Source organism: Melanotaenia boesemani, chromosome 17 (assembly GCF_017639745.1).
Source record: "Melanotaenia boesemani isolate fMelBoe1 chromosome 17, fMelBoe1.pri, whole genome shotgun sequence".
Classification (NCBI taxonomy): domain Eukaryota; kingdom Metazoa; phylum Chordata; class Actinopteri; order Atheriniformes; family Melanotaeniidae; genus Melanotaenia; species Melanotaenia boesemani.
Window position 1 is genome coordinate 25,784,504 of NC_055698.1, and position 21,803 is coordinate 25,806,306.

General features: G+C 37.0%; 1 protein-coding gene and 1 long non-coding RNA gene across 2 annotated transcripts in view; both read left to right on the plus strand.

The window, feature by feature from the left end:
* LOC121656682 (C-type lectin domain family 4 member F-like) overlaps nucleotides 1-21,803 on the plus strand; it is a 781,688-nt gene that overhangs the window by 433,618 nt on the left and 326,267 nt on the right. Inside the window, exon 16 of the mRNA XM_042011801.1 lies at nucleotides 11,130-11,189. Coding sequence (XP_041867735.1) covers nucleotides 11,130-11,189 — 60 coding nt within the window. The remainder of the gene's footprint in view (nucleotides 1-11,129; nucleotides 11,190-21,803) is intronic.
* LOC121656741 lies at nucleotides 884-3,939 on the plus strand. The gene is made up of 3 exons (XR_006013461.1): nucleotides 884-894; nucleotides 1,476-1,478; nucleotides 3,713-3,939. It is a non-coding gene; the product is annotated as an uncharacterized LOC121656741 (long non-coding RNA).

A 21,803-nucleotide genomic window follows, 5' to 3' on the forward strand; every position in this document is an offset into this window, starting at 1 on the left:
ACCGCAGTTTTACTACTATGGACTAAACCTCTGTGAATTTTCGTCGAAGATCAGTGTGGATAGACTGAAAATGACCACGAACCGGTAAGGAAATAAAATATATTGCTTTTGGTAGGAATAGTTTTGGGGTTTGGTGACGTACTCTGGCTCTAGCACCAACACCGAACCTGCACTGGTTCGTTTTTGGTCAAAATGGAGCCATCAATACTTCTGGTTAAAACATCTAAATCAGATGAAACTGTGATCATTTACAGGCAACGTGCGGTAAACTTGAATTTTGTTTAATATTTAAAAATTACATATCAAACAGTCTTAATTAAAATGAATTTGCGATGAAGTCTCTTGTACCAATTCAAGAGGGCATCTACAATTTTGTTTTAATTTTTTTAGTATTCAAATCTGAAATTACAAAACAAACAAACAAAAGGTAACTTAATTATTCAACTAAACCAACTGCAAGAGGCATAACTGTTTTGTGGCTTTACTTCTGATAGTAACAATATTTTTTCCTGGCAACATGTTTTGCCTCCACAAACTGTCTTTAAAGTTGATCAAATTCACTGCTTTGTGTTGGTGCATTACCATCAATAAAGATAAAAAGGAATAAAATAAAAGGACAAATATTAATTAATTAAAGTAATTAATTACTAATTAATTAATTAATTACTACAAACTGCACACATCCACACACATTCACACTCCATCACACTTTCACACCCCAACATGCGATGTAAGTATAAAGTGTATTTACAATGAAAAAATGCCCATAGGTGTCAGTAATAAAACTGCATACAAGGTATTGATGCCATGATACTAGTCAATATTTCACCGTAATAATTACGATAGTGGTAAATTTAAATGAGAGTAATTGTTGTTAAGTCAGTCACTGTCATTGTAATTTTAGGTCTGTGTTCATTGTATTGTTAGCTTTGGAATAACAACTGTTCAACAGTATGGTGTTTTTGGCTTTGGCTGCCCAGTTACGCAGACCGCTGTTCATTTGTTATCCTTTGTGTTGTTTTGATCACTCTGGGCTTGTTGTCTGCTGTGGAACTGCTGTTCTACTACACTAGTATGCTATAAGATAACACACTCTCAACAGAGCAGTGATAAAAGGACAACAGCAGGTGTTGTTGCAAGTTAATTTTACTGAGCAAGTATAACAGGATAAATAAATGCTGCCTTGCCTTTGTGATCAAACATTGTGTTGTGGGTCCATGTGAAGTCCCCTAAGAATTGTGTGCACAGGAAGCTGAAGGTTGTCACAACCTACCGTTTAAGGCTGGGTAAAACATTTCCTTGGTAGAAATCACCAACTATTATGTACACTATGTTTGGAAACACTCCATTGCTTCCTAGTAGCAGTTAGCAAATAGCCCAAAGCTGTGTCAATAGCACCTGAACTTTATTCCACCAAGGCCTGCAATGAGTTTGTCAAATTTTTCATGGAAAAGTCCAAAATATCAGACAAGTAGTTGGTTTATCAACAGCAGGTTCATCAGACATACTGTGTCCATTGAAAATCAGTTTAAGCACCATGACACTGTTTAATCCCATTAACAGCAAAGATCTGGGCGACAGCTTATATCAGCTGAACTCCTCTTGCTGTCTGAACATCCTGCCCACAGGTTTCTTCAAAAAAGTCTCAAAGGCTCTGGAAGCCAGATCTGTTACAGATTGTGAACTTGTCTTTAATTTCGGGCATCTTCCCAGAACTTTTAAAAACAGCTGTAATCACACCCCTACTAAAAAAGGACAAACCTTGACGAGACACAAATGAGCAACTACAGGCCGATCTCAAATCTTCCTTTTCTAAGTAAGATAAATCGAAAAAGCTGTTTTTCATCAGCTAAACAACTTTTTAACAACAACTGCTACGATGTCTTCCAGTCAGGTTTTAGACAGCACCACAGCACTGAGATGCTCTCACCAAAGTCATTAAGGACATTTGTTTGAATATAGATGATGAAAAAATGTCAGTCTTTGTCTTACTGGACATCAGTGCTGCATTTGATACAGTCGACCACAATACGTTGCTTAAACGACTGGAGAACTGGGTGGGCCTCTCTGGCACTGCACTTCACTGGTTTAAAACTTATTTAGAGAATAGAAAGTACTTTGTGTTAATAGGTAACTTTACATCTGAGCAGACAAGAATTACATGTGGAGTTCCCCAAGGTTCCATCCTGGGGCCTCTTCTGTTTAACATCTACATGCTCCCACTGGCACAGGTCATGAGGAAAAACAAAATTAGTTACCATAGCTACGCAGATGACACACAGATATATATTACAATGTCACCAGGAGATCGAGGCCCCGTACAGGCTCTTGGAAAATGCATTGAGGAGATTAATGACTGGATGTGTCTAAACTTTCTTCAGTTACGATTAAAGGTCACCACAGAGCTTCAGTCTGTACACCTAAAAACCACCAACCAGGCCAGAAATCTGGGTGTATTGATGGACTCAGACCTTAACTTTGAGAAACACATTAAGGAAATTACAAAATCAGCCTACTCTCACATTAAGAATATATCAAGGGTAAAAGATCTGATGTCTCAGCAGGACCTGGAAAAACTAGTCCATTGTTACGACCCAATATAGGGGTATGAGAGGGAAGTAACATAAAGGATAGTCCCAGGCAGTTGTGAAGGTGGAAAACATTTTATTGTGGAGCGAATAAAACAAAGGGGTAAAACAGGAAGTTAACTGAAATCCGAGTGTTGGGGTTAGCGGGACTGCTGAAATAAACATACAAAACGTTAAAAGTAGCAAACCATATACAAAGAACCACCAAGTAAAACATCTCGAATGAAACAAACAAAAGGGTGCCCTTAACTTGATGTGATAACTTACTAGCAAAAGGCAGCAGTCCCATAAAACTAAATGCAAACAAAATCAAACACATGTCCTAACTAGCCCAACACAAACACCCAAACTTTAACGCAAAGTGAACAAAAAGGACAGAACACACACCAATGGGTAGCGCTGCTCACAATCAAGCCTGTGCCCTGAATGTTCCCCACAGGGAACATGGAGGTAAGCCAAACCTTCAGGGACCATTTTAGCGTCCCCGACTAGGGACAACAACCCGGCAGGATCCATCCTGCTACACACACTCAAATAGTCCAGCAAACAAAAGGCTACCTATTAGCACAGCTAGCACACAACCAGCAACACCACCATACGTCTGCCCAGATGGTCTGAGGTGAGGGGAAACAGCACACGCAGTCTAGCTTCACCCTCCAAAGGTGAGGGGAGGCAGCCTACACGGCCCTGCCTCTCCCTCCGAATGTGAGGGGAGACAGGCCACACAGCCCTGCCTCTCCCTCTGAATGTGAGGGGAGACAGTCCACACAGTCCTGACTCTCCCTCCCGAATGATCCATGCAGCTGGGCTTTATCTCCAGGACTTCCCTAAGCTGCACGGTGATTGGTTGGATGTAGCGCCAATCTGCGGGAGGGAGAGTGGGAGGCACCGAAATCAGCCAGTCCAAGGAGGGATCAGGACCCGGCCTTTGCTGGTGATCATTGCCAACGAGCCCCAGCTGTTGGCAATGATCACCAGCAGTCTTACGTCCCTGGGGACGTAACATCCATGCTTTCATCTTTAGTCAGCTTGATTATTGTAACAGTGTTTTTACATGTTTACCTAAAAAATTAATTAGACACCTGCAGCTTATTCAGAACTCTGCTGCTCGAGTCCTCACTAAGGCTAGGTTCACACTGCAGGCTGAAGTGACCCAAATCCAATTTTTTGGCCCCTATGCGAGCTGTATCTGATCTTTTCATGACAGTCTGAACGACACAGATCCAATTTTTTCAAACGCAACCCAGGCCACTTGGATATGTGGTCCAAAATCCGATACGTATCTGATCTTTTGCCATGCGACTTCAGTCTGAACGGTCAGGTCGCATTTATCTGACCTACACATCATACACATCATTATTTATAAACTCTTATCTGTAAAGGCACTCACATCACTCTCCCATCACACTCCCATCACTCCTGACTGCGACTCCTTACCCATACGTTTCTCTGTATAGATGTTGCTGCCACTGCTCCACAAAATGCCATGGCCAAAAATCTGGCTCTCCTCTTTTGCAATCTCCCCCTTAAAATGATGCCATCGAAAATGTGCTGGCTACGGTTGGATAATAAATTAAAAATTGCAAAATAAGCCCTGCTGTTACCGTCCATATTTATTTCCGCAAACACGAAGATGTCACACGCCCACTCACTGTCACGTCGTCGTGTCTTCTACGCATGAGGAACACTTTTGGTGTGCATAAGGTTCATACAGGAGATCACATACAAGTCGCATTTAGTTGGAAAAAAAATCGGATTTCACAAAAAAATCCAAATTGAACATTATGCCATGCAGTGTGAACCTAGCCTAAGACCAAGAGTGTGGACCACATCAGTCCAGCTCTGAGGTCGTTACACTGGCTGCCTGTTCATCAGAGAATAGACTTTAAAGTTCTGCTGCTATAAAGCTCTGAATAGTTTAGGACCAAAATACATCAGTGACCTCATGACCCAGTATGAACCTACCAGAACCCTCAGGTCATCTGGTTCCAGTTTCTTATCAGTTCCCAGAGTCAGAACTAGACATGGAGAAGCTGCATTCAGCTTCTATGCTCCACATGTCTGGAACAAACTCCAAAAAAAGCCTCAGATCAGCTGAAACACTCAGATTATTTAAATTAAGGTTAAAGACCCACCTGTTCTCTGCTGCATTTCACTAGTTTTATTTAGAAGTCAAAATCTACATCTGGTTCTTCTAAGCTGCTTCTGCTTTTATTTCATTAATTGTATTTCTTTTATTGCTTTCTGCACCCTGCTGTAATGTTTTATGTAAAGCACTTTGAATTGTCTTGTACATGAAATGTGCTATACAAATAAATTTGCTTAAAGTTGGAACAACCAAGAGCAAGGATATGGGTGAAGGAACTAAACAGAGAAGTAAGACAGCTAACCAGAAGCAAGACAAAGCTGAAAAGCCACCAAATATAAACTCTGAGAGTGAAGCTAGTGTAACGGGTACTGAAACCCCAAAACCCGTTGCAACAGATAAGCTGGAAAACAGAGTGTAAATTATCGCACGGGAGACGTGGTTAATCTTCTTCCACAATCTCTCAGCTTTTGAGAAAAACGGTGGCGCACCAGTGACTCTCAGTCTCCCTGCGCCACCCACTGGCGAACTTGTGTTACTGCATCTCTCTTACTGAATGAATGTCAGCTAACTAAGCATATTTCACAGGAAATAATATAATATTTTGCACAAAACTCAAGTCACTCCAACAAAAATAATCACTTTATGGGCACACATTAGTGGGCATCACACTAGCGAACTTAAGGAAGACACAGTCGAAAAGATGGGCCCCAGACCACAACAAGACACTGTGCATAGGTCGAGCTTTAGTTAGTAAAGACACAAAAGACCTCAAGAGTTATGACACAAACTAACTAGGAAAAGGGGATAAGTTTCCAGACACCACCGACAAGGATATGGATACACTGGAGCGATGGAGTAAAAACGTATCACAGTGTCAGGGAAGCTGGAGAAGATATGAAAGAGAGTCGATCTGTCTGGTGATGACGGCACATCAGCGACAGTGGGAAGGATGCAAGTCACTGTAGTTTGGCCCATTTCTATATCTATTGTGGACTAGATTTGGAATAGAATATTATCAACAGAATAGAAAATATCAAGGTTTGTTTGGGAAGGCAAAAAGCCTAGAATAAAAAAGGAAACTCTCCAGCTGCCAAAGGACAGAGGAGGAATGGGACGCCCATATCTTAAAGATTACTTTCATGCAGCTCAACTGAGATATACCGTAGGTTGGTGTAAACCAGATTATACAGCAAAATGGAAGGAAATGGAAACAAAATGCAGAGAAAGGCCAATATGGAGTATTATAGGAGATGAAGAAATGTACACGTCGAAAAAAAAACAAAACAAAACAAAACAAAACAAATAGATCCAAACAAATAGATTAACTAAATATGACAAAAGGTCTGAACAGTGAACAACCAAGGGAATTATGGCATGTTGTGTCTCACTGAAAGATGAACACTTGGAGCGTTTTCGAGAAATGAAAGAAAAGTTTGATTTGGATAAACATGTATTCTACAGATACCTGAAACTTAGAAGCTATTTTAGGAAAGAGATCAGGATGGACCCCACCAAAGAAGTGAATAGTCTGGTATAAATCATAAACAAAGCAAACAAAGAAACCAAAATCCGAATTATATCTGAAATATACTAAAAAAGCATATACATTCTACAACATACATTAAAAAAACATGGGAATCAGAACTTAACATAAAAATTGCAGATGGAGATAAATATTTGGAAAATGTATCATTCATCCTCTAGCTCACGGATCTGGAGGGAGTTCGGGAAAAGCCTGGTATACTTTTTATTTTTTAATTACGCCTAAGGTCCAGGGCAAACAATTAAGCACAGACATACCCTGTTGGAGAGAAGGTGGAGTTCTGAATACAGATCACTCACATTTTTTTGAATTGTGATTAAATAACACAGCTTTGGAAATTCTATGAGTTTTATTACTGAAAATACTTGGTTATATGATCCCTTTCTGTTGTACAGTACTGTATTTCCATAACCTGTCAGAAGGAAATGTTCTGTCAAGAGACAGACACTTGGTTAAGAATCTATTAATAGCTGGTTAGAAAAAAGGTATCACATAAAGTGGGGTACACAATACTCTCCTACTCAAGATCAATGAATACTGATTATAGAAGGAATCTGTATAATGGAAAAGTTGGAAAGTAAAAGACAACGCCAACAGGAAGCTCAACTCAGAGAAAAGGGAAGAAGAGACTGTATTTAAATTAATACAGCGATGAAGACCACAGGAAAAACTCTTGATTGACTAAGAAGATGATAGAAACAGATACAGTATACTGTAAGGACACCCCCACATCTCTGTATGGTTGGTGTTTGCAAAAAATGTCTTTTTACAAGCAGATATCAACATTTAGATGTAACTTCCCTGATTAAAAGATTTTTAAAATTTGTTACCAGTTACATCAAATTTATATCTGTTCTATTAAACATGATTTTCAAGCTTATTTTCGTCTTTACTGCCAAGTCTCTGCTGTAAAGTTAAAGGCATGTTTAGGTGAATATGAGAATATATTTTAAATGTGATGAGCTGCTTCTAAAAATAAGCTGCATGATCAACCGAATGTGACATGGTGACTTGGTCTGAGTGTCACAGTGGAAAAATAGACCTTCACACATTTAACCAAACTGCATTAAAGAAACCACAGCAACAGTACAACAACGTTCTTCTCACAGCTTAATTTAAAAGTGTGAAGCACTTCTGTTTATTGTCAACTGTCATGGAAAAATACACTTCTCTATTAATTCTAAGTATTCTTAAACTCTTTGAGCTTCCTTTATTTGTACTTCACGTGAGTTGAAAAAGTAGCTATTGATTTGTTTTTGTAAGTTTGTTTCTCTGTCAAGACTGAGACAAAGTAAAAACTGTATGTAGAAGCAAACTATCTGTACCAGGTTGAATTGCAAAGCATCTGATAATTTTTGTCTTTTGTTCAGGTTGTGTCTCTTGTGTTAATCTTGTACCGTGTTGTATTTTCCAAAGTATTTTTCCTTTGTGTATTTGTTGTTTACTTCCTATTCTAAACTGGGTTCTTAATATGATCATTAGAAAACTTTATTGTCATTGCACTTAGAAGTACAAAAAAATTATGTTGCATCTCCAAGTTGTGCTTGAAGATATAAAACAAAACAAAAAAAAAGTAAACATGATTTTCAAGCTTATTTTCATTTTTACTGCCAAGTCTCTGCTGTAAAGGTAAAGGCATGTCCAGGTGAATATGAGTATATATTTTAACTGTGATGAGCAAATAGATATGAGCCTCCTATTGGATAATTACTGCATGGGCGATTATCTTTCAGCTGGCAACAAGTTATTTAACCCCAACTGTTGCAATGAGCAGCTTCTCATTTCTTAAACAACCATGTGGAAAGGCACCTCGTGGTCATGGAAAAGATGTTAGTCTGTTTAAGAAGGGTCAAATTACTGACATTCATCAAGCAGAGAAAACATCTAAGAACACTACAGAAACTACTAAAATTGGGTTAAAAACTGTCTAACGCATTATTAAAAATTGGAAGGAAAGTGGAGAACCATCATCTTTGAGGAAGAAATGTGCTCAGAAAGAAAAAAAATAATAATAATTAAATGCATTATATTAAATACATGTGATGGAGAAATACATGGCTACTAACAATTTTCATTAATTAACTTTCTTCTGTTAAAAACTGATTTTCTGTCATTTTTCTTTTAGTAACCTTGAAAATGAGCAAAATGAACAACAGTAACAATCAGCTACAGGTCAAACTTGCAGGTTGGAAAGATTTAACTGAAAAAAGAAAAACCAATATCAAGGTAATGTTGTTAATCATGATGCTGTCAGCGATCAGCTGATCGGCTTTTCTGTCGCTACTACGTCTCTCTTGTTGTTTATCGTTCAGCTGAGAAGGAGGAATCTAGCGGTTCATGGTTCACACTGGCACATGTTTAACCAAAAGTATTGTTTTTGGATGGGCGACCAATAGTAGGCAACATTTATCAGTCTCATGTCAATCAGACACATGTTACTGTCACTGAAGCTGAAGAATGAAAAATGTTGATAACATCCTATTTCTCTTAGATATTGTTTACCTTTATTTCATATTTCTTTTCAGTATTAATGAGGTTAGATTAGATTAGATTAGACTTTATTATCTCACAGTGGAGAAATTCACTTGTTACAGCAGCTCTTGTTATAGAATAAAGTACAGAGAGGCAAAATAAGGTTTTGCTAGTGAAACAGTTGTAAAATCTACTAGTCATCCAAGAGCTGTGCACATCTATAAAGATAGATCAGGTTCAGATATGCAGTGAGAGTGAAACAGCAAAAGGAAGCAAGACGATGTCTTCTCTAAATCAGTGATGCTGTACAGATGTTGGAGACACAGGTCTGATTGGGCCATGAATGCGGTGAGAGAATTTATGAACAGGTTCTGAGATAAAAATCAGAGCAGGACCCTTCTCTAACAAAGTAGCTGATAGGTGGTAGAAAGGATTTATACTGCAGATATGCAGAGTGTTGTAGAAAAATTACCAAGAGTCTGGAACGAGTAAAAGTATATAAGGTTTATTTACAGGAGAAGTATTTAATACAGAATTACTTGCAAGTAATGAGAGTGGTCGTCCCGACTCGCGTGAAGTCGAGAGAGACTCTAGGGAGGCAAGAGGAAAAACAATAGTTATACATTTCTGTAGAAAGAATCCTCCTTCCTGAAGACCTTGGGTGGACACACAACTCCGAGAGCTGGCGTCAAAACAACCTCACATAGTTGTGTCTCCACCAGAACCAGTCTGACTAAGGATCTGAGGAAGGACCAGATAAAGGTCATCTTACCCTCGTAGTGAACTTTTAACAGAGCATGTATATGAAGAGAATAAACCTTAAAAGTGAATTAAAGCATGATGAGTAAAAATGTACAATGTAAAAAGTGTAATATAGTAACAATCAGTGTAAATACAATTTATAAATGAATATAGTAAAGGAAGTAAATAAAGGTGTGATTATAATATTATATATGGAGCATAATAAGTAAAATTTCTTCCACAAGGGGCAGGTGTAGAAAAGTCCTGATGGGGGGGCAGGCAGGGGCACTGACCAGGAAAATGTTGGCACAAATAAGATATATAGTTTAAGGTTTAATTTTATGTAATATTGAACTGATTATTACAACTAAGTGATCATCTAATGTAAAAAAGTTTAGAAAAATCCAAGATCAGTTTACATGAAATATTTGTAAGCACTGTCTTGCTCTTTCTGTTGATACAATATGTTAAAAAATACATAGTTGAGAATGGTGATTAATCATGATTAATTAATTTCTAAGCTGTAATTAATCTGATAAAATATTTTAATCCTTTGACAGCCCTAGTATTAACATATGAACAACAATATAATTAATCTTATAAAATGTTTTATTTCTAAACATCTACACAGAAGCACATTTTCACCCAAAAGTATCAATCAGCTAAAACTATCTGTTTTATTGACTTGTTATCATCATTTCATCTTAACTTTGTAATGAGATTGTAGTTCAGCACTAACTGTCTCATATGGCTCCGATTTACTGGATTTAATGGGTCTTTACTCACCACCAGTGTTGTGGTCGTTACTGAAAAAAAGTAATGAGTTACAGTCATTGGTTACTTCATTCAAAAAGTAACTCAGTTTCTTGATTATTTACACCAAAAATGTGGTAGTTTATTGTAAATAAATAAATAAATAAATAAACGTGAAACTGATCATGTTATAACTTTTTATTGTAAAAATGGACAACTTATGTTATAACGTGACAGGTTTCATGATTTTACAAAAACTATCACGTTTTAATGGCTCCAATGGTTCTTTTATTTGTGTTATTTTTTTTGTTTGTTTTGTTTTGTTTTGTTCTTTTTTTCATTGGAGGGGGGGGGGGGGGGTGACAGCTCTGCGCTTCCATACACTGTGAAATGGTGTTAAAAAATTTAAGCAGCTTGGCCCAGTGTCAGTTGGGCTGCCGATCTACTGTTTTATGGACCAGTTGGACCAATAAATAAACTGTGTCAGCCTAAAAACTACTCGGTCCACCGGTATGCCAGATGGCCAGTCCGTCTCTGCTCATATTGCAGAGTTAACAGACAGAAAGACCAACGATCAATCAGTCAACACAAGTGCAGGAGTTTTTGTAGCTGCTGGGATCCACTGACTGAAGTGTGGTTCTGACTTCCAACCATAATTTACTAAAGTCAATTATAATCCTGTATTTTATTTCTTAAGCTGAGCTGTTTATATTCAATAATGTGATATTTTGTGACCAAATATATTTAGAGTCCTTCTCTTGAGACTTGTTTTAATTTTTATTACAAGCAAACCAACAGTTCCAATGATTTAAAATACAGGGTGTATTATGATGTGTATTAGATCAGCCTCAGTTATGGAGGAATACATGACTACTAACAATGTTTATTAATCATTTTCTTCTGTTAATTAAATTAAACAGATTTTGTGTTGTTTGTTTTTCAGTATCCTTGAAAATAAGCGAACTAAACAACTGTAACCGTGAGCTGCAGGACAAACTTACAGGTAAGAAAGATTTTTATCTGAATAAACAAACACCAATATCACACTTCATAATATTTACCTCAAAATAGTCATGTTTTAGAAGACTGAAGGTGAGAAAAGACTGAAAACTAACACATAACATCACCTCTGAACATGTGACATGAATCTAACTTTAAATTAACTTTTATTTTAAAATTAAATAAAATTAAATCAAATCTGTCATTTCAACAAACTTTAATAAATGATTTTCTCTTGTAAACTGTCTTTATTCTTTAACATAGAAATTTGTGACAAAATTTATTTAGATTCCTTCTCTTGAAACTTGCTTTTGTCGGTAAGTTGTAATAAATTTGATGATTAACACCATCCTTAACGTTTAACATTTATAAAATAGGATGAGCCAGATTACGATTTAGGCAGCATGACTCCAGGAACTAACTGAACCTCACTGGTGTCACTTTAGAAACAACTGATCGTTTTATTGATTAAAACTTGCTTTGTTGATCTAAAAACAGCACCACTTCTTTCTGCTCATGACTGATAAGATGTGAAGAATTTTATGGACCACTTCCCTTCACTTTGTTGTTAATCCTGAACATCATTAAGCTGCAGAACATTAAATTTGTAATGTCTGTGTTAGAAAAGAGAAAATGGAGATGGGAAATAACAAAGATGGACCTGGTTTAATATGTTTTTCATCAGAGAATCTTTGTTATAATTGTGAAAAACCTGCCTCTGAAAAAGAAAAACAGTTTTGATTTAAAAGTTTAAATTAAGAAGAATAATTACTGGATGTGTGAAGATTCTTATTCATCCAGGTCAACAAACAGCAAATAGCCATGTTTGTCAAACCCAGCCACCCCGTCACACAGAAACTGACTCATCCTAAAGACCCGACTCCACACTCTTAAAAAAGCAACCTGGTGTTGCAGGTCAGTGCAGTGAGGACTGCAATGAGCTCTATATTGAGGAAAACAATCACTCAACAGATGGATGCTCAACACAGGAGAGAAACTCATCAGATCAGGACTCAGATTTTCTCCTTCATTCATTATAAAATACAGACTTTTGAGGACCTCAGTGATAAAATCTTGGACAGAGAAGATGAGTGGTTTGAGCAGCAAGTGAAAGAGGCCATCTATGTTGTGATGGAAATTATTGTGTGAGCTTGGCCTAAACTTTATTAAAGCTGTCATAAGATGCAGCATTACTGTCACACTTACAAATTATCATGTGGCCTTTTCATACTAAAAACAAAACTTACAGGCGCTGGCCAGTTCTCTTGTAGCTTCCCCTTTTTCTGTCTACTTGCAGGGTGAAGTAAAGGGCAGAGAACATCTGCTATCTAAAGATGAGTCTAGTTCCGTTTTACGAAGAACTCTCTCTAAGTTGCCCCTAGCAACAGCTTTTAATAGAGATCCCCATCGAATCACGACGATGATGATGATGACAGTTGGTAAAGGCGTCATCAGAGATCTATATAACTTTGTGACACTTCCTTTTTTGTTCAGATTTGTTCACATTTCTCTTTGCTGTAATAAACTTGTAAAAGAAAGTGTGACTCGGCATCATTTTTGATTCTCCCCACGAAGATTTTTCCAGCACAATGTCAAAGTAGAAAAAGCTTCAGTAAACAGAAGAGGACTGAGACATCAGCTCTCCCCCACCTACAGCAGCATCTCTTCAGCCATACCAAAGACAATGAAGAGACTGACCCCCACTTAGCCTCAAGTGAAACTCCTGACAATAGTTGCTATTAATGACACCTCAGCTTGTAGACTCACTACTTCAGTAAAAATTTCTCCATCAGAACTGAAGAAGCTCTTCTGGATGAGAGCAAAATGTTTTCATGAAACTAAACCAAGTCCAGCTGACTTGACCCAACCTACGTTGGATACGATGACTGAATACTACGGCAATACTTCCTGAAAAGGAGAAACAGGGAAACAGATCATACTTCAGTGGGTTTCTGGAGTCATTTTAAGAAGAACTAAAGATTGAAAATGAAACTTAATGGAGCATGTTAAAATGTAGAGCATCGTCTTCATTTGCATTACATTACACTGCATTAAATCACATTTCACTGAGACAAAGTGGATAAAAACACACTGAACTACAATACGAGTCACGTTTTCACATTTGCTGGTTAGTTTTTGAATTCATGTGAATTTACTGTGATGTATCGTTGGCAGCAACTTAAAACTAACATCTGATTTAATTTTTCCTGTATGAATATTTCTGTGAAGGACCAAATATATATAAATGAGAAACTTGAGCCATTTATGGAGTAAACATCCTGAAAGTATTATTGATTTGACATTAAATAACATAAAATCTGATTTTGAAATACTTGTTTGATATTCAGAGATCTGCTGTCCTGATGGATGGAAAAGATTTGGAAGCAGTTGTTACTTTAAATCCACTGAGAGTAAAAACTGGACAGAAAGCAGGAAAGACTGTCAGGAAAGAGGAGCTGATCTGGTGATCATAAACAGCAAAGAGGAACAGGTGGGTGTGTGTTTGATTTTTTATGTCTGTGTGATCTTTGATGTAACTGATCTGGTACTTTAGTCTTGATCTTTTGTCAGTCTGCTTCCTGTCCTGATGGATTTCACTTTAAATGGTTTTCAAGTCCTAAAATCAGGATCAGCTGATCAATTAGATCCATTTACTTGATTTACTTCATGAACTCATTTCAAAATGTAAATTTTTTCATATTTCAGAACTTTATGGTTTTGTTTTGACTCAGTTCTGCTACATTTGTTAAAAAAAGAATAATTGTTAAACATGTAGTAAAAATGTGATTTATTTACCAGAACAAAGACCAGATCAGTATGAGTGAAAAAATGTTGCTGAATGAATCATAAACATTAAAAAATATTTTCAATAACAACAAAATCAGTGAAAACTGTTTTCTGATCAAAGGAAACTACAGGAAACTAAAGTCAGTAGTTTTAATGAAATTTCAACATTTGTTTTAACAAAGACTGAAAATTATTCATTAACATTTTGTTGCTTTTGGTTTTTGCAGAATGGAAGAATTAAAAAGTTTGTTTTTCTTTCAGATATTGTTACAGTTATGTTACTACAACAGACGAGCAGAATAATGATTTTTTTTTATTCTACATTTTCTTTGTCTGTCCAGGAATTTGTCAGTAAACTGAGTTCGTTGTTCTGGATCGGTCTTGAATGGACAGGACGTGGATGGAAATGGGTGGACGGATCTCCACTGACAGAAACGTAAGAAATTCTTTACAATGTTAATTAATATCACTGTTTAGAGCCGTAAAATCTAAAATGTAGAATCTTACAATTTTCTCCTGATAAATATGAAAAATCAGGAGATAATTTTAATTTGTTTCAACAAGTATCTCTCTGAATGAACAACTTGAACTTTGTTCACTAAAAACTTCCTGCAAGCCGACTGAAAAACTACAACAAAACATGTTTACAACTGACAAAGTATTTTACTACATTTAATGGCTGAAAAGGTTTTTCTAGTGTCTGATGGTTCACAGTGAAAAGTCATGGAGGAGGACAGACTGATCAGAAATAAAACCACTAACAAGCTTAAAACCAGGAAGCAGATCAGCAGAGGAAACATTTCTGGAGGATTGAGCAGCTTTTACAGAATTTAATGAATAAATAGAGACAATGTTGGACTTTATCAAGAGTCCATAAATGATCTATAATCAGTCCAGACCCATAATCCTGTGTGTTGTCACATGTGTGTACGTTCTATAAGATGATGAGAAAAGAAATACAGAAAACATCTGAAACTTATAAAGAGGAAATTTATCTGAATGTGGAAATAATCCTGAATTTCAGTCCAGTTGAATGTGATGTTTTATTTCTCCAACAGGTTCTGGGAAGATGGAGGGCAGGACAGTTACAACAGTTACGGAGTGTATAACAATTATGAAGGGAAATGGAAAAGAGCACATTACAGTAATACCGTTAAGTGGATCTGTGAGAAAAATTCTTCTGTCTCTCAGTGATATAAATGTGTTTGCAGTGATTAAACTGTCAAATTTGACACCAAAAAATATTAAGAAAAGTTTTCTTTGCTGTAAATTTCAGATGTCGTGTGTCACTCATAATCTACATATATCGTCCCTCTGTAGTCTAATATATAGACAGAGTAGTGAAGGTGGAAGTCATCCATACAACAACAACAACATATAAACTTTGTTCCACTCATTTATTGTAAAACAAGGAAAACTGCAGCCTCTCTTTACTTTGTTTACTTGCTTGATTTATGATGTTTTTCTTGCTAAATCTACAGTCAGTATCATCTTTAATTTATCTGGCACACATGAAGGTAGCAGCTGAAGATTTTAACAAGAAGAAAAATCCTCAATCTTAGTTGTTTTAATCTGGATTGTGTGAATAACTGCAGACTGATCAATGGAGGAGAACTTTCCTCCTTCTGATAAATGTAAACAGAAATGTGTTACGTTTCTTTTGCAAACAGCAGGATGTACTGGAGAATGACGTTAGTGGATGCTTCTATGGGCCACAACTAATGTCTACTTTTTACATGTAGTACAATTGTAAGGATTGTGTTTTTATACTGAGATGGAAAAAGTAAAGATACTGAGCTCTGGACAAATGAGAATTTGTGTTCTACAAATTTAACTAAACACTGAAAAACAACATATTATGTTGGATGATATAGAAAAAAAAGTTCAACTTGTCATCCAGGCACTAATATGTGGACATTTCTAAAAGTCCCCCAGTTACAAAACAATCTTACTTTTTGTTAAATGTTTTTACTTCTTATCAGTATTTGATCCTTTTTACTCATTCTAGACATGTTGTGTATGTTGCATTGCTAAACCTGAAATTAAATCCTATATCTTAAGCCTCTACTTCTGCAACCTCACAGACCTTGCAGTGCTTGTTTAGCTTCTATCAGAACGTCAGTGGGATTCACTGTTTTCATGAACCCTGTGAAATGTGGACTGAAGGCATGACTGGTGAAACTTGCACTGAGATCTAAACAGCTTTCAAATAAATGTCTGTTTTCATGATTTATGATATTTTTCAGTCAAATGAAACTTATTTTTCCAACGTGTGTGTCAGTTTCTACTTTATGTTGTTAGACAGATTTTATTGTACTGGTTAATTATCCAAGGCCATGATTATGTTTCAGTGAGGAAACATTTTAGTAAAATTGCAAAGATGTTTGATTAATTAGAAATACAGAAATAAAACTTTTACTTTTTACTTGAAACCGTTTAACTGCACTTCAGATGTTCCTGAATGCGACAGCAAGCAGCTCAAACATTGCTGATTATTCTTTTAAAGAAGTGAAGACACACGTGTGAACATCATGTTTTTTTGTCAGGAAAACAGTTTCATGCTTCTCGTGTAAAATTCTAATCAAAATAAACTGAAACGTGAAAGAAGCCTCTGATCATTTTTTCACAATGTAAATATCCACTGCTGTTAAACTAAAAACTAAACATTCTGGATTTGTTTTTATCCGTACAGTCGCATTTATGAAACAAAGTCATTCCTACAATTCATGTTTTGGAGAGGAAACAAATGCAGGACAGAGCAGACAGGTGGAAGCCAGATGAAGGTGCAGAGAGCTTTAATACACAAAACCAAAGATGCTGACAAAGCAGCACAAAACCCGACCTCATGAACTTCTCCAAAGATCTGATTCTCTGACTTTTCAAATGATGCGACGATCTGTGTTAAAAACTCTGATTAAAAGAAAATAATAATTTTCCATAATTCAAACACATTATTTTGATTGTCTGCTGGTAAATAGTGACGGGTGCCAGGGTCAAAACCTGTCCCTGGCAAATTTAAACCTCAATATTACAACCAGCTCTGATTCACTACAAACAACTTGATACCATAAGTAGAACATCATCCCTACAAACTGGGACTAAAGAACACAACTAACCCAGCAGCAAACAGACAGCACACATACACACAATAATCAGTAGAAAAATGTGTTTATAAATCCAGATATTCAGGATGAAAGTGAATCTATATGAAGTGTCCTGATTAACTCCACCCCTGATTCAATGTTTCAGGCTTTTGAAGTAGAAAGTTCTAGTGGTAGAGACTTTCTGAAACTGTGCTGAAGGAATTCTGCAGTCAAAGAGAGGTTTAGTGTTTATGTCCAAACTTTGAAAGCTGTTAGACCAGGATCTAAAGTTCTGGTCCTTGAGAGCCACTGTCCTGCAGGTTTTAGATGTTATGGCTCATTGTGTAGAACTTGCCAAGATGTTGGATCCATTTAATTTTTTATTTTTATTTTTTTTAACACTGTCCTGTCCAGCATCCTCATATTCCGAACGGTGGTCTGTGTGCCATATTTTGCTTGACAGATTTACTCTATCAAGGGAGACATGTTATATACATGGCTGCCCTTGATATTTTTATTATTTTTATTGTAATCTTATTTTCTTTAGTCTTTATATGTCAGTGCCGAACCTGACAGGGAGATAGAGGAAGAGGAAAAAAAAGGAGAAAAGTACAGGATTAAAATGTGGAAATAACAGTTGTCTATGCTGCCTAAAACACACCACAAAAAAACAATGTAGACTACCACAGTACTACATGATACATAAAGAAAAATAGGATAATGATATGAAAAAGTACAGTAGTCATCAAACGTACCTGCAGAGAAACGTACCTACACACAAACATCAGCAACATCTAGTCAGAAGCGGATGGAGAGACGAGGACGTTGTGGGGCCATGCAACAAGGAAGAAATGTGTGCTTGCAAGGGGCCGTGATCACGCTGCACCCCGAAGCATCAGCGGGGGACGGGGGAGCCCGAGGCCCCAAAAGCCCAGCAGGTCCACAGTGCACCAAGCCCAGGACGGCCAAAGCAGACAGAGCAGTGACCCACTCAGACCAGAGCAGAGGGACCCCCAGACCAGAGTCCCCCGTCGTGATGGGGCAGGGGCACCAGGCAGCACAGGTTGATGGTGAGCAGGCCCACTGAGGGCAGGCACCCCACAGGCCCAAGGGCCAACCATTCCCCCCAGCAGAGCCCTGCCCAGGAACCCAACGGGGCCCGACCGCCCCGGGAAAAACCACCACCGACCATGCCAACCCAACCCAACACTAAGGCTAGACACCCCAGGGACAAGAACATGTCCGCAAGACATGTCTCCAGGATGAAATGACAAACTACACATTAACAATCACACTGCTAGTAACATGCAAGGTAACGGGGACATGGACGGATTGTTTTAATTTAGTTATATTTTATATATTTTATCATGATTTTTTTTTAATTATGTGTTAATGTGGTTTTAAATGTTTCTGCATTTTCTACTTTTTCTGTTCTCTAAAGCACATTGAATTGCTTTTATATGTGCAACACAAATAAAATTGACTTGCCCTGTCTGGGCCTCAAGAAGGGGAAGTCAGCAGTTCATCTGAATCATTTCCTGTGTCAGAAGCTCTTCCTTCAACTATTAAATCTACAAATCAGCCACTAACAAAGATTTGTAGATGTATTGTGTTGAAATACTGAGTAAAGTTTATTTAGTGCATTGCTCCAATCACGAAATTTGAAATTTTCAAGCAACCTTTTGTATTTATGTATTTCTACAGTCCCAGTTAGGAGTTTGGACAAATCAACTGTTTCAAAGTTAATGCTGATGTAGATCTATTTTTTAAAATGACATCATGGACTGTACTGCCACTTCCTCGATATTAATAGCAGAAAGTTGCACAACACCAAAAGAAAAGGACAAACATAGAAGTCGGATCAGTTATTTGTCAGCAAGATGTCTGCAGAACTTCACCCTGAGCCAGATCTGAGAGTGAAATACAGGACAAGGATCCATGAAGATGAAGGAGGCAGAGAGCAAAGCGAGGTGGAGATGTTAGACGATGAAGAGGAGCACTCTGATCTCAGCTTACAAAGACCTGGTAAGCAGGAAATATTGAAAATAGCTCAACATGAAGTTAAAAAACAATGTGGTACATGTTTGTGTTTTTAAATATTTAAACTTAATCAATCAACTACTTAATTCATCATCCGTTTTAGTTCCTGTAACTTCAGCCCAAACAAGGCAAACTTATACAAATCATCACTTCAAATATTCATTATTCAGTTCAGTGTAGAAAACACAGTCTCATAAAAATTCCTTAAAAAAAGAGATAATGGTTTCTCTGTGTGTTTGGATTCTGTAGAAAACAACAACCAGAAGAACCTTCAAGCTGTGAATAGAAGCCATGTTACAGTTTTCAAGGTGTTCCTGGGAGTGATGTATCTTCTGATTCTGGCTGGAGTCATAATACGCTGTGAGGACTTGTATTTTTATACTTTGAATGTATAGATAGAGTTACTTAGAATAACCTCAGAGTCTGTCACCAGTCATGTACAAAGCAACAGGCGACCACCAGATGTTACAAAGACGGTAAGGAAAGCACGGACAGTTAATCCAGATGTATGATAGTGATTTTTTTTTCTTCACAAGTTTAAATGTAATTATGGCTATTTAAAGAGAATGAGTATTTTAAATTTTTCAGACTCATTTCAGGCTAATTTACTTTAATATGTAAGTCCACAGGGGCAGGAATCAATCTGCAATTTTCACATATCCCTTTTGCTGTGTACTCAATTACCATTCAACATAGCCAGAGGGCGCTATTGGCTTATGTTGTACCGTTGAAGGAGAAGTGTGGAAGAATAAAAAAGCTTACGAGGAAGTCTGCCTCTTGATTCGACTGCTGCTAACGTTCCACTAACTACACAAGGATACAACAAATTAGCGACAAGGATGGGATGTGTTGTAGCCCCTTCCTGCATTGTTCTCACCATCCGCCGAACAACCGCTGATTTCGTTCGACATGTGGATGAAAATGTTAAGAGGGGGCTGTTGCGAAAATAGTGGTCTGGTCCAGACCATGGTCCGGACCACTGTAATGAGTGGTCCCTGCCACTAGGAGACATTTAAATCAGTGGTAGCTACATTCTATACATTTCAGATACCAATTTAAGAAAGTTTAATTTTTTATTATTTTTCTTTTTTTTTTTTTTTTTACATTTTTTATGGAAGAACAAAATTCATCGTAAATAAAGACATTTGGTAAAATATGAAAAATTAAGTATTAGAGTATTAGATTTTGAGTCATTGGTAGGTACCATTAAATTAATTTGTTAAAAGCGATTTTTTTTTTTTTTTACAAATTTTCACACAACCTTTCTCCCCATGCTTCCACTTTATGAAATAATAGAGTGATAACCATTAATAGAATACCAATATTTAAACAGAATTGGTATGAAAAAGGCATTGTCTTTGTAATGGACTTTCTGGACATAAACGGAAATATTTTATCAACATTTTTCCACTAAATTTATTTTTTATTTTCCTAAAATAGAATTCATTAAGGTTTGCAAACCATTCCTGTACCCCTGCTTATTGTCTTACACAATGGTTTGCAATACTCGCTTTTGAAATCAAATTTAACAAAAATTGCCGTCTGGGAACTTCATTTTTTAAAATTGATTACTACATTGTTTAAATCTAAGATATTCCATAATTATGATCGACACATCAGACACATAGCAGATTTTAAACTTTTCTCAATGATAAAGCCCAGTCTTCCTTCCTACCTTCTGCAATCAGACTTTGCAACTCCTCTACCTCTGTTACAACTGTCTACTATTTCAGACCTGGTCTAATTCCATCAGTCACCTTTTGCACTCACCCATCACATTGCAGTTATGTATCTTTGCATACGTTGTGCTCCCACCATAACGTGGCACAAAATCAGTAGCTAGACTCTTCTCCTCTGTTGTCCGATCTACCAAACTCCATCCAATCCTCAGAGTCCTTATTCACTTTTAAAAGCAAGCTAAAGACTCAGTTGTTTGAGGAGCATTTCCACACTTAGCTTAACTCTTCTACTCAACAGAATGAGTTAGAAAGATTTGTCCAGCTCTTTGGTTCAACCAAGTATAATAAGCTTGAATAAACTGTGTGCATTTATGTTTGTGTATATATTGTTTGATGAAATCGTGATCTTGTATTAAAACAAAATGACTTACAAAAAACTATTTAAAACTAAAAAGAAAATATAAATTATATACACTGTCTCTAGCACTACATGACAGCACCTGGGTCCAACTGGACTCACAGCAGTCTGACTACCACTTAATGATGACGTTCCATCTTGTTTGAATTCTTGTGCTGTTCTTACTCTCAAATGTAAGTCCCTTTCGATAAAAGCATTTTAAAAGATAAAAGATTTTTCCTTGACTTTGGGTCTTACAGGCCATTTTATAAAGTGAAAATTTGTAAAAAAACAAAAAAAACAAAATGTCTTTTTCATGTATGATGAATTTTGTTCTTCCTTAAAAAATGTAAAAAAAAATAATAATAAAATTAGCCTTTCTTATATTGGTATCTGAAATGTATAGTATGTAGCTACCACTAATTTAAATGTTTCCTAGTGGCAGGGACCACTCATGACAGTGGTCCGGACCATAGTCTGGACCAGACCACTATTTTCGCAACAAACCCTACTGAAAATGTTCGATAATTACCTGCTTGCTATCCGCGCGGAGGGGGATGACTGGCAAGACAAGCGGAAACGTGCATTGCTCCTACACTGCCTGGGCACCGAAGGGCAACGTGTATTCTACA